This window comes from Thunnus albacares, chromosome 12 (assembly GCF_914725855.1).
Source record: "Thunnus albacares chromosome 12, fThuAlb1.1, whole genome shotgun sequence".
Classification (NCBI taxonomy): Eukaryota; Metazoa; Chordata; class Actinopteri; order Scombriformes; family Scombridae; genus Thunnus; species Thunnus albacares.
Window position 1 is genome coordinate 9,312,388 of NC_058117.1, and position 12,074 is coordinate 9,324,461.

The window sequence follows — 12,074 nt, forward strand, 5'->3', positions numbered from 1 at the left end:
TCCAAAAGAATTCTGTTACTGCATATCTGCTAGATGTGTAAATAAACAACTGTTTGCTAACAAGTTTAGCATATTAACTTAAATGTGTCAATGTTGTATTTACAACTTGTTTCCGCTGCCGCCAAATGGCCAAAAAAGCAGGTTTAAGCGAATTCCACTGACTTCATGGTGCATTTATAGCACAGTGTATAGCACTTTAGTATTTCATGAGGTATTTATACACAAATTGATCCATGTCACTGTGTTAGAGTTAATGTAACTATTTCTGGACACAGTTTTCATCAAATGAATACCAAATATTCCACTAAATATGTGGCAGGAGGTGTGATAGAACTGTGTTTCTATATGAAGTATATTATCTTTCCTTCCTGGTTGTCAGTTGATCAGGAAATGTGTATGATCACCTTTTTTCATCAGTTAGTGAGTGTGATCCAAAACAAAACACACTTATCAGTATCCATCTGTTTGAGCTCAGACCAAGACCTTCATTTATCTCACACAGGGAAATAAAATGTAGAACATGTTAAAATTACCAAGAGTGCTTATCTACCCAAAGTAGAGGAAACACAAATTAAATGTTATAACATCTAAAAAAATCAGCTGATGAATCGGCAACTGATATGAATAATTTTGCCAGAGATAAAAGAGAACTTTGTCAGTAGTAACTAAGTTGTCCATGAGATGAAATAACCCAGAAATAATCCTTCATATTTTAATCACTTTTTGCTATTCATTTCATGATGTTTCTATCAGTTCACTTTGAAGTTTTTGTTGATTTCACAGCTGCCACCACCTCACAAGACAGTAGCACATCAAATAATCAAGATAAGGTCAGGACTCATGGATAGTTTCCATCAAAAAGACAACATTTGACTGTTATTATTATCAGATTTAAGTGCACAGAGCTGGGAGGAGGAAGGGGTCACGAGGTAAATCCCTGGAATGACAAATGCAATTTTTTTCCCCTTTTGATCTCCAGCTGCAGATTTTTTTTGCTGTTGTTTTTTATTTTTTTGTTTTTTGTTTCCTAAAGAACTGCTGTATGAAAAAAATGAGTCATGTCAACTCTGTAGCAAACATCTGCACTACAACAATGCAACACAGTTGAAACAGTTTTACTGCCATTTTCCAGAAGAGTGATGTTCTGTTGTGCCACCAATCCACCTCAGCTTGACTCTGTACTTACGGCGTTCTGATTTTCCTGCCAGAGGTTGTCTAATCCCTGACCAGAGCAGGTCAGACCCCTTAGTTATCCCAGCTGCAGCTGCACTTATTGTCCGATATACCAAAGGAGCCAGGGTTTATTCACACAAGCTGTTTTTGTCAATGTAACTCTAGTAACAACACAACACTAACAACTTGATAATGGAATTATTATAAACTGCACTTCACTCCATTTGTGGCATTTATGACTTTTAATATGTACGAGGAGAATTCAGATCATGATGGTGACCACATCCTGGCTAATCAAGCACTTAGATTGCTTTCATACTTACTGGCTCCATAATGGTCCTGTGTATGCATACTAATATATTCTCACATGCTATAGGCAGCAATTTATTCAGATGATAATCACACCTTGTGGTTATGCCTGGTCAAAAGTGCACTAATGAAACTGAAATGTAAATGTTTACCTGAGTGAAAATGCATCGTCAGCAGCAACAGAAGCCCTGCAGATTAGAATTTACCTTTAACAACACTCCCCTTTACTTCTTTGTCAAAACACTAGAAATACTTTGATCAATGACCATTATTATTTTGAGATTTACTGTGTTGATGTTTCAGGTCAAAATGTCCTTTGATATTATAATGTAGTATGTTCCTTGGGAAAGCAAAAGTCAATGTCTATACTTGAGAAGATTCAAAAAAGGTCTTCTCTGTAAGTGAGGAGTTAAAGGAGGTGTTACCTGTGAGTAGAGAGCTGTGGTGTTGCAGCAATAAATAGATACTTACTCAGCCCAGGTGAAATATTTTAAATCTGTCAGACAGATATTAGGCCTATACTACATGGAAATAGCACTTTCCTGAAAGGAAAAGCCTGATGACAGGGTGATGAACTTCAATGAGTGGGTCTTTCTTGCCAAGTGCAGGGTCAGCTACAGATCAGCATCCCTGAAGCAGCAGGAGATTCAATGGGTTAGATTCCTGCATGGGGGCTGGCAGGTAGGGGAGTATTTTCTATGATTGGGAGAAGAAGTGGAAATCATAGTGGTAGCTGTAACACTCTTCAGAATAAACCACCTGGCCTGGTTTATATATTAATTTAGGAATGCATGAATACATTTCATTTATAATGGCATAGTTACAAGACAGTAAACATTTTATCCACCTTGAGATTTAATTTGAAGAACATAAAAGGCTAATTAGTCTTAACTGTAATTTTATCATTTACATCTTCATTCACATGCATAGAAAAGGTTTGGTGACACTTTCACACTACAAAGCTGGCCAGAGTGCTTTTGGCCATTTAGCAGCAGCTGAAGGACTGCACTTGAAGAAATATGCTTATTCGCTTTCTAACCAAGAGATTGATACCACTCTCATGTCTGTGTGTTTAATATGAAGGTAAAGAAAGGAGACAGCAGAAAAACTGCAAATAGGGGGACACAGCTAGTCTGCTCTGTCCAAAGGTTAAAAAATCACCTACAGTACCAGCACATTTATAGCTCACTGATCAACGTGTTTAATCAGTACTAAAACACAAGTGCAAAAACAAGTTATAGTTTTACAGGAGGTTTTGTGCCAGACTGTTTTTTGGCCAGGAGCAGTGAATTTCTGGTTTCCTGCTTTTAACAGATTACATAAATTAGATATAACTTATAGACCCTTTTCATGGCAGACATTTATACTTGTCAAAGAAGGAAAAGAACAGGTGTAAATAATAACCTTAATGATGGCTCCATTCCATCACTTGTCCCAGTAAGTCATGTGTGAGTGAGCATGCACAATACCAGAGTGCTGGAGTTGGATGGAATGCAGCCATCATTAGTTTTACTGATTCCACCTGTGTTTTCCTGATTTGACAAGACAAAAAACTGTGAAAAGGGTCTATTAGTGAGCTTTAGAGGTGCTGGTAGGTGTATCATTATTCTTTTGTACAGAGCCAGATTACCTGTTTCTTCTTGTGTCTAGTCTTCTTGTGTCTAGTCTAAGCAAATATTAGCTAAGCTTCATATTCAAAGTTATTATCTGTAAGATTTCAGTCCTGGATGATTTGGAAAAACCTGTGGTGAGTAATAGAAAGTGGGGTTTCATATTACAGCAAGCATTTGTTGAGCAATGAGAAATATACCAAGGAGCAACTTTTGTAACTGTTTACAGTGCAGCTAAAGCAAGCATGTAGGAGAATTTATGGTGGCCATGAAACCCACAAAAAAGACAAAAGGCCTTCTCTACAGTCAGTGTTTGGTTGTTTGGTCCATTCTGGGATATTGTAGAAAAATGGCGGTGCAAAGGGCTTATTCTAACAAAACGAAACGAAACAAACGAATGAACGAAAACACAACGATTATTATTTTCAGGTGATGAATGAATGATGAATTTGATATTCCATTTCCGCCAAGTCCGTTCCACTAGATGCCACTAAATTCTACACACTGCACCTTTAATTTAAATTCAGTTCTCCAGGGTATCTTGAGGGTATTTTCTCTCCCTTGCCCAGTCCAGATTTGCTCTGATGATCCAGAAATTTGAAAGGTTTGAAATGTTTATACTTTACAGCTGGGAAAGTGCCATGACTTTATTCATGCTCATTTTATTGTAATGGGACCAGTTCTAGTAGAGCAGCCCATCACTTGTGTGAATACTGTATTCCCACCATTCTCTCAGCTCAGCCTCAGCTGGTATTTTAATCTTGACAGAAATCAAATGTGGCATTGATTCACTTGCAAGAATTATTTTTCTTTAGCTGTAAAACATTATGTGGCTGCAGTGTGATGAAAATGAATAATCCTGTACTTAAATCCAACTTTTTATAAATCAATGCCTGTGGCCTCTACAGGCTGAAAATCGTTGTTGCTGCTGATACTTTCAACCAGTTTCGTGCTTGTAGGCAGACGTTAGTAAAATCAGATGCTTTTTGATGATTCAGCATATTCAGTTGTGAATAAATGTATGATCTGCTATCACACACACACACACACACATCCTTGCATCCTTGTAGCCCAACTTGCACTGCATACACTGCATACATACAAAACTGTGAAAGTAGTTACAGACTAGTTGAAAAATTGGATCAAACACTTTTTTACTTTAACATCAAGCAGACTCCACCACAGGAAATGGAGACTCTCTGTCGTACATTTCAGAGATGATAAAAGGAGGAATGAGGAGGATGAGGGTGACTGCACAGAGATAGCAGTACCATCCGAACACTTGCCAGCACAAGACAGATTACACTTTGAACAGGAAGGAAAATCTTGTCACCCCAGCTCAAGAGACAGTATAGATCTCTCCAGCTCTCTCCTCCTACTGCCACTGGCGTCACCCTCCTGCTGTGCCACTATTTCAACAGTCTCTCCACACTTCCCACAAATCACATCTTCCTGCCTTCTTTACATTTTCTCTGCACTAGCTGAGAGGCAAACAGCTTTGACTGAGCTTTTTTTTGAAAACTTACAGTGAATGTCACCCTGTCAATGCAGTGAAAATGAAAATCCAAACAGACAGCAGCTCATTTAAATGCAAATTGCTCTATTCTGTTTATAATGTTTATGATTACAGTTGTTTGTTCCCCCTCCCCCAGGCTTTTCTGTGAGAGCAAAGAGTGAAATACAGACCTCTGAAAGGCTGGATTCACAAATAATGAAGAGTAGCAAGTGACAGAGAGAAAGACAGACAGATTTAGGGGATGATTTCTTTCAATTTGATGCTTTCCTCTCATTGTCATGTTCAAAATGTTCCCAGAGATTGCCGTCCTTGAGACTGCAGAGGCAGTGTTTTATATAAATGACTTCACTGGTTTGAAAACAGGCTTATTGAGTTTTGATAAGTGGCTGCCATCATGTCAAAGGTGGATAATCAGGCACTCAATTGAAGCTTTGATGGGTGGGTGGCTTGCTTGTATGTGCACATAAAGTATGTTATTAGAGTGAATAGTGAACTCAAGCCTGCTGTTTCACAGTATTTATCTGTTGTAGTTTCTGTCTTTTAAATCACTTGTGATACTGCTGTGAAGAGCTGATATTGTTCCACACATTTACAACTAGACCTTTTATCTAAAATTGTCTTGCCTACATAAATAAAATTGCACCTAACCTTGTGAACCTATAACTCAGTAATATTTAATCAACCCGCAGCTTAACGGTGTAATTTAATGCAACTTTCAATGGAATATTCCTTTGCCCTGTAAAAGCTTTGAGTGCAAATGAACACTGAGGTAGTTAGCTGAATAACTGCAACAGCATGCCAATGAGCCATTTTTATTAATTCAGTCCCCCACTGCAGGAACAGAAGCTCAGCCAGTTTTTGACACAGAACAAGGGCAGATCTGTGGCAGCAGTTTCACAAAGTCTTTCTTGATTTCTAACATGAACTTTTATCTCCTTGCTTGTCTTTTTTGTCACCCCGCTCCTCTTCTCTCTACCTTTGTGTGCTCCCACTTCCTCTCCATACTTCAGTTTGATGTCAGGTCTAGCTGCCCTGGACGCCAAGTGCTCCAGCCGCCTGGGCATCATGACCATCTCCTACTATCTCTGGACTACCTTTGTTGCTGTGGTAGTGGGCATTGTCATGGTGTACATCATCCATCCAGGTGGAGCTGCTCAGAAGGAGGACTCTGAGGACAGCAAGAAGCCAATGACCAGTTCTGCCGACGCTCTGCTGGATCTCATTCGGTAAGCATGCTAAGCGTCATTTAGCTCAGGAAAGTGTCATCATCCTTGTTGGAAACAGGATAGGTGGCCCAGAGCAATACACACGAAATACACATGCAATACACAAAAAATGTGGCACATGAGCAATATCACCTCACACATATGCAGAGGGCTACACAGAGAGAAAGACAAGCACATGACTTGCATGAATAAACAGTGCTGCATTTATGAGAATCCATTAAACTTGCTCATCTAAAACTAACAGAATATGAAATGTTGAAAGCTCTTGGACAGCAGTTTTACATCAGCGGTTCAGTAGGTGCAGCAGCACCCTGTGGTACCTTAACAACAGGCCAAGTGTGCTGCAAGATTTATTTATTTTTCACTTTTTTTACTGTTTCACCACATAAAAAGCAACATTTTTGTAACATTTTTTATACTACTTTTTCTAACAAATCAAAACAGGAGAATTATATATATTTTATATATATATGTATTACTGTATTTTTTCACTCAGTATTGATGTTAGTTCAAATGTTTTATATAGTATGCCCAGAGGTTAAAGTGGGATTTGGCAGGTGGGTTGAACCCTATGATCTGGTGTAGTGGTGCAACAGGGAAAAATGACTCACCTCAAAATAACTCCCACATTGATTTGTACTGTGAGCTCCAGTGGACTTGTTTTCTTTGTGGACAGGCTATGTGATCATCTGACCTTCTTTTAAGCACCCATTTCTTGCTCTGGTCTGTGCTGCTGCAGCTACTCTGGGCTGTGCTGCATTTGAATTAACCAGATAACTTCAGCAAAACATCATGTACATATCCTCTGTCAGATTAAAAATAATTCTAAAATAACCCTAACCCTAACCCATTCTTTGGACTACAATAAGACTCTCATATATGTTGACAAAAAGAAAAATTAATGTTCTATAGCAGGGGTTCCTAACCTGGGTGTCGTCAAGTGACGGCAAGATAAATCTGAGGGATTGTAAAATGAGTACAATTTTTAGAAAAATTTCATTACAATTTTGCTTTTTCTTGTAAAATGTTGGAGGGTTCAGTTTCTTCCGTACTGTAAAGCTACTAAAATTAAACAATCTGAGAAGGGAACATCACTCTTTAGTTCAAGCTCAGCTCATGGGCTTACTCAACCTGTGACATCACAGGGTCACAAGTAGGCATTGATTGTCTGTAGAGGGTCACAAGCCAAAAAAGGTTGGAAACCATTGCCCTCTGGATATGTTTTGTCATACTGATGAGTGGTTGAATGTTTATTGTATGTTGCTATGTGTTTTTTTTTATATACAGGCAAATTTGTATGGGTTTCATGATGGTCCTTAGAATAGAGCTCAATGTATAAAACATAAATATTTGTTATGCAGTTTTTTCAAGAAAGATGAACTTTGTATGATATAATGTTAATGAAAAGACCAAGAAGAAAGAAAACATTAAATATATTAGTTACATTTACTTCTGAATAAATCAAATTTTGCTTTGGATATTGTGAATCTACGAGTGAAATAATAGATATTGATTGTAGCACTAATGAAAGCATACTGAATTGAAAATCGTATTAAATTTTAAGTGCTGAGAGTAAATTTTATTTACTGCTTTCAACCTTGGAGATAAGTGAGAGAGAGCAATGTGCAAACTTCATGTCAGCATGTTAAAGGGGACCTACTGTGCTTTTCCTTATTTTCAGTCATATATATTATGTTACACTGTTGGATTCAAATAATGAGGTAAACGTATGAAGAAGTAATCCCCATGAGCAAAAAGCACTGGCTTCAGACTGTTCTGAACGTTTGGTTTTCAACGTTTTTTTCTACTTTCAGGCCGAGCCAACGTTGGCTTGTGACTGATTTCTTTATATGGTCATCTGCTCCACGCACAGCACACGAGTTCGCTGCTCCGCTACACTACCATTATGGTGTTTTTCCATTATTTTGGGGGTAGTCATGCTGAGCCATGACTTGTGTCAAGCTGGCATGCTGTGAGTGTTTTTCCATTACACAGCAGGACAAAGATAAGTTGTTTACCTGTTGAAGGTGTGCTGGTAGTCTGCAGCTCTTCATCAAACATCATCATCACTGTGGCTGTTTCTGCTTGTACTACAAAGAGCAACAAAGAGCTCCAAATATCTCCATATGTTGTTGTGTCGACCAGTTTTTAGTGCCGCTAATGAAGCTCTGCTAATCCATGAGGAAAGCATTTAATTTCCTGTAAATTCTTTACAATAAAAGTCTCCCATTATTTAGTAATTTAAAAGCTTTTAATATGAAACAGTAAAGCAGGAAATGTTGGTTTGCATTGGCAGTAACTTAACACAACAGGGGGCCTTAAAGAGACAGGAACTAAGACTGCCTGTTAAAGACAGAGGCTGAACTGAGGGGCTGCATAAAGGACCAGTATAAGATAAATAAGGATATGGTTTATCTTATACTATAGTATATAGTATAAGAACTGTGAATCACACAAAGCTACTCTAGTGGAGTAAAAATATAGAGCTGAAAATGAGCATAATAGGTCCCCTTTAATTATAGCGCAGATTCTGCATGCACAGCACAGCACTGTCACAAATTGTCTTATAATACCTGTGATTTAAATGTCTTGCTTTGCGTGCGATCTCATGAGGACTGAAGTGGAGGAAATTGCTTGAGGTCAGGGCACAAAGCCTCGAGCCTCATGTGCCAGTGGGTTATCGTGCTAAGCTAATTAGCACTGCTGAAGGATGAAGAGGGTGTGTTTGAGGTGAACCTGGGTCAGCCCTGCAGTGAGAAACATGACAGTGAGGCCTTGAGAGCCACTGTGTCAGTGTGACAGTCGGTCAGTGGGCTTAAAGTCAGCAGCCTGCAACACAGAGATCTGCTGAGGTGTTAACACCACCACTAGAATATTAAAGTTTATGGTGATTATATTTGAATACAAATGCGTATTTTTCAAATAACTATGAGAAACTTCATAAAATGCCTTATAATGTGTTTTTATCTGAGAAACATGTAAAAGTTGTCGTCCTCTGTTAAATCTGGTGTTGTTTTTTTAATATATTTGAGAGTTTTAATGACGAAATCAAATCATACCAGAAATAAATTGTATTTGAATGACTCACTTTAAATCAGGATGTTAAAAAACGGAGTAATAAACTGGCGAAGCCCATAAAATCCAACGATGTACTGATCATGTGGAAGTGGTGAAGCTCTGTCATTGACAGGATCTCAGTCCATTTGTGTGTGTGCGTGTTTGTGTGTGTGTGTGTTTTACAGAGCACAGCTGTGCTTTGGATTTATCTCGCAAATCTTCTTTAGAGCCCTCATCTATCATGCAGGCATACTATATCGGTACACTCACAAATGGGCCTGACTGTCTGTGGTCATGTGTATGTGTGAGTGTGTGATAAGTATGTATAGTGAGCACAGTATGTATGAATATGTGCATACTTGGATTTATTAGGGGCACTGGGGTCAGAGTGGTTCATTAGCCTGCTTTCTCTGTCTTAGACACAGGATAGGCTGCTGAATGGCTAAATGGTCAAATCCATGCAGAATACTCACTGCAGTCCACTGACTTATACCACATTGTCCCCTTATATCTTCGCCATATGTCTTTAAAGTCAATCTGCTGAATGCATAAGCTGTGAAAATACAATATGCCTTTAATCTCTCTGCATCTGAAATGTGCTGTTTGAATTTTGATTGTGATTTGAGCTCCGTGTTGATGTGGGATTTACAGCCCCTGCTAATGCGATGTTGAGTTTGTTGTGATTGATGACAGACCCTGTTCTCTGTACTGCTTTGAGAACGCTACATATATGTTTCAGATGCAGGAAACAATCTGCATCATGAACAAAAGGTGATGCTTATTACACTTCTGTTTTAGATTTGATCACCCCATTTAGACTATAACAATGCTACTGTTCGTTCTTTGTGTATTTTGTAATTCCAACGATCTGAAATCATTTATTTTTTCTCATAATCTAGATTATGAGAATTAGATCATTTTAGAGTATGACCAAAGTTTTATTTATTATTATGAATAAATTAAGTTGGCAGTTAAAGACAACCTAAAATGAATAGCTTGTGAGGTTAGCACGCACTGGTACAACATCTATCAATAAGTCTCACCTTGTGTGTATTCCTGCATTTTTACTTGTTTCTTTGTGTTCTACAAAGTCTCCATCAGTCAAAGGGTTGGTGGAAAAAACTTTTTGTGTGGTTTCAGGACACTGAACCTCATTTTTCATTTAATGAGCAGGTCTTGTAAGCAAAAGGAAAGGAAATTACCTTCTACAATTTACATTGTGTGCTTAAACAATTCATTGTCAGATTAAAGGACTTTTGTATGAATCATCATGAGCTTCAGATGTACTTTGTGAATCATGTTTTTTTCAGTGTTGTTTCATGTTGGTCTCAGTTTGTATTGTAAAATACTTTCAACTTAGATGTGTTATATAAATAAAGTTGATTATTGTAAGTTAATGTACTGTATTTTCATATAGCACTTTCATGCACTGAACAGTGTCTTTTCTCAAGGACACTTTTTTTTCTCTTTGAAATGATTATTCCAGCGTCATCAATGTGCACTTGTGGTATTATTTCTGACCTTCTCCTCTGCCATGTGACAGTCCTACAAGCCTACACAGTAACTGTGGCAGTGCACCAGTTCTGTAAACCCTCAGTCTCTCACATGGGTCCCATTTACTTATCTCAGCTGAGCAAAAGCATGTTTGAAAATCACTGAACTGTATGAGGATTAAATTAAAGTCATTTCAGTATATACATACAGTATATCCATCCTTCCATTAACCACAACCACTTCCTGTATGCTGTCACCTGGGGACTGGATCCCAGCTCATAGTGGGCAAGAGGTGGGGCTCATTCTGGCCAGGACAGCAGTCTATTGTAAGGCTGACACACATAGACAGACAACCATTCACATCCACACGTAATTTAGAGTCTATAATTAGCCTGACCTGCATGTCTTTGGACAGTAGGAGGAAACTGGAACACCTAGAGGAAACCTCTGCAGGTACAAGGAGATTATGCAAACTCAACACAGAAACAAGCCCCAGTGGCAGGTTTGGGTATATATAATACCCATTTTAGTCCCTTTTATATGAGTCAAATTTGTTGAACAAGCCTTCATCTGTTCCTCTGTTTATGATGGATAGTGGGCATCCATTTTCCACTCCTGTTACACTTCCCCCTTTTCCACTAATTTAGCACTTGTTTCCCTTTTGTACTGCTACACTGTTTTCAGGTTTCATCATCCCTGTTAATGTTGATGAGCAGAGAGTGATGAAACTCCTCTGCTGCAGCTGCCCTTGGTAGCCAGAGCGCTCAATACTCTTTTGCTCAGCTGAGATTTGAGTGGGCTTTTTTAGGTCGGTTATTTAAAAGTGTATCACCTTCCTACGTATCTAACCATCGTTCTGTGTGGAAATAATGAAGACTGAAGGTTTTCTCTGAAAGGGATACATACAGAAAAACATATTTATTAATGCTACAATCTATTGGGATGGTTACTCTTTCCATGAAGAACACTTATGAGCTGAATCCACATAAAAATTGTTATTTCTCATTGATTTCCAGACAGCTGGTTAGATTTAAATGTTCAGTAATAGAAGTGCAGTGGATCATGCAAGTCAGTGATGAGGTTTCTAATATTTTGAATATTCACTATTGTATTGCAGAATCATTTTCACTCTCAGTGATACTGAGCACTTTGTGGACATAACATGGACATATCTGTTATGTGAATTCATAAATAATTCAGTTTTAAAGCCAGTTTAATGCTAAGAGAGATACAATAAATTATTTTTCTTTACATTGACTGCTGTATTAAATCAGCTGCTGTGTGTCAATTGTTCTCCTAGTCATCATGAAGTTGCTCTGTATGTTTTTTTGTGATTGTGAATGACATATATAAAAATGGTTCTACTTTAGAAATGCATATGTATGTATTATTTTTACAGTATAAATACATCTGCCATCTATTGAAGGCTATTCATCTAATCTCAAAATTCTCTTCCTCAGCAACATGTTTCCAGCCAACTTGGTTCAAGCTACGTTTCAACAGGTAAGCTGAAATGTTGAGGGCAAAGATACTGTATGCTAAAAAGAAAAACAGAAAAAAAGGTTCAAAACACAAACTAACAGCTCCGATATTTTGGAATTAAGGTTTAAGCAGTAGTTTGACATTTTGGGAAATACGCATATTCACTTTCTTGCAGAGTTAGAGAAGAAGATCGATACCACTCTCATG

General features: G+C 38.1%; 1 protein-coding gene across 1 annotated transcript in view; it reads left to right on the top strand.

The window, feature by feature from the left end:
- Nucleotides 1-12,074, top strand: part of slc1a7a (solute carrier family 1 member 7a) — a 45,002-nt gene that overhangs the window by 18,329 nt on the left and 14,599 nt on the right. Inside the window, exons 3-4 of the mRNA XM_044368042.1 lie at nucleotides 5,619-5,834; nucleotides 11,846-11,888. Coding sequence (XP_044223977.1) covers nucleotides 5,619-5,834; nucleotides 11,846-11,888 — 259 coding nt within the window. The remainder of the gene's footprint in view (nucleotides 1-5,618; nucleotides 5,835-11,845; nucleotides 11,889-12,074) is intronic.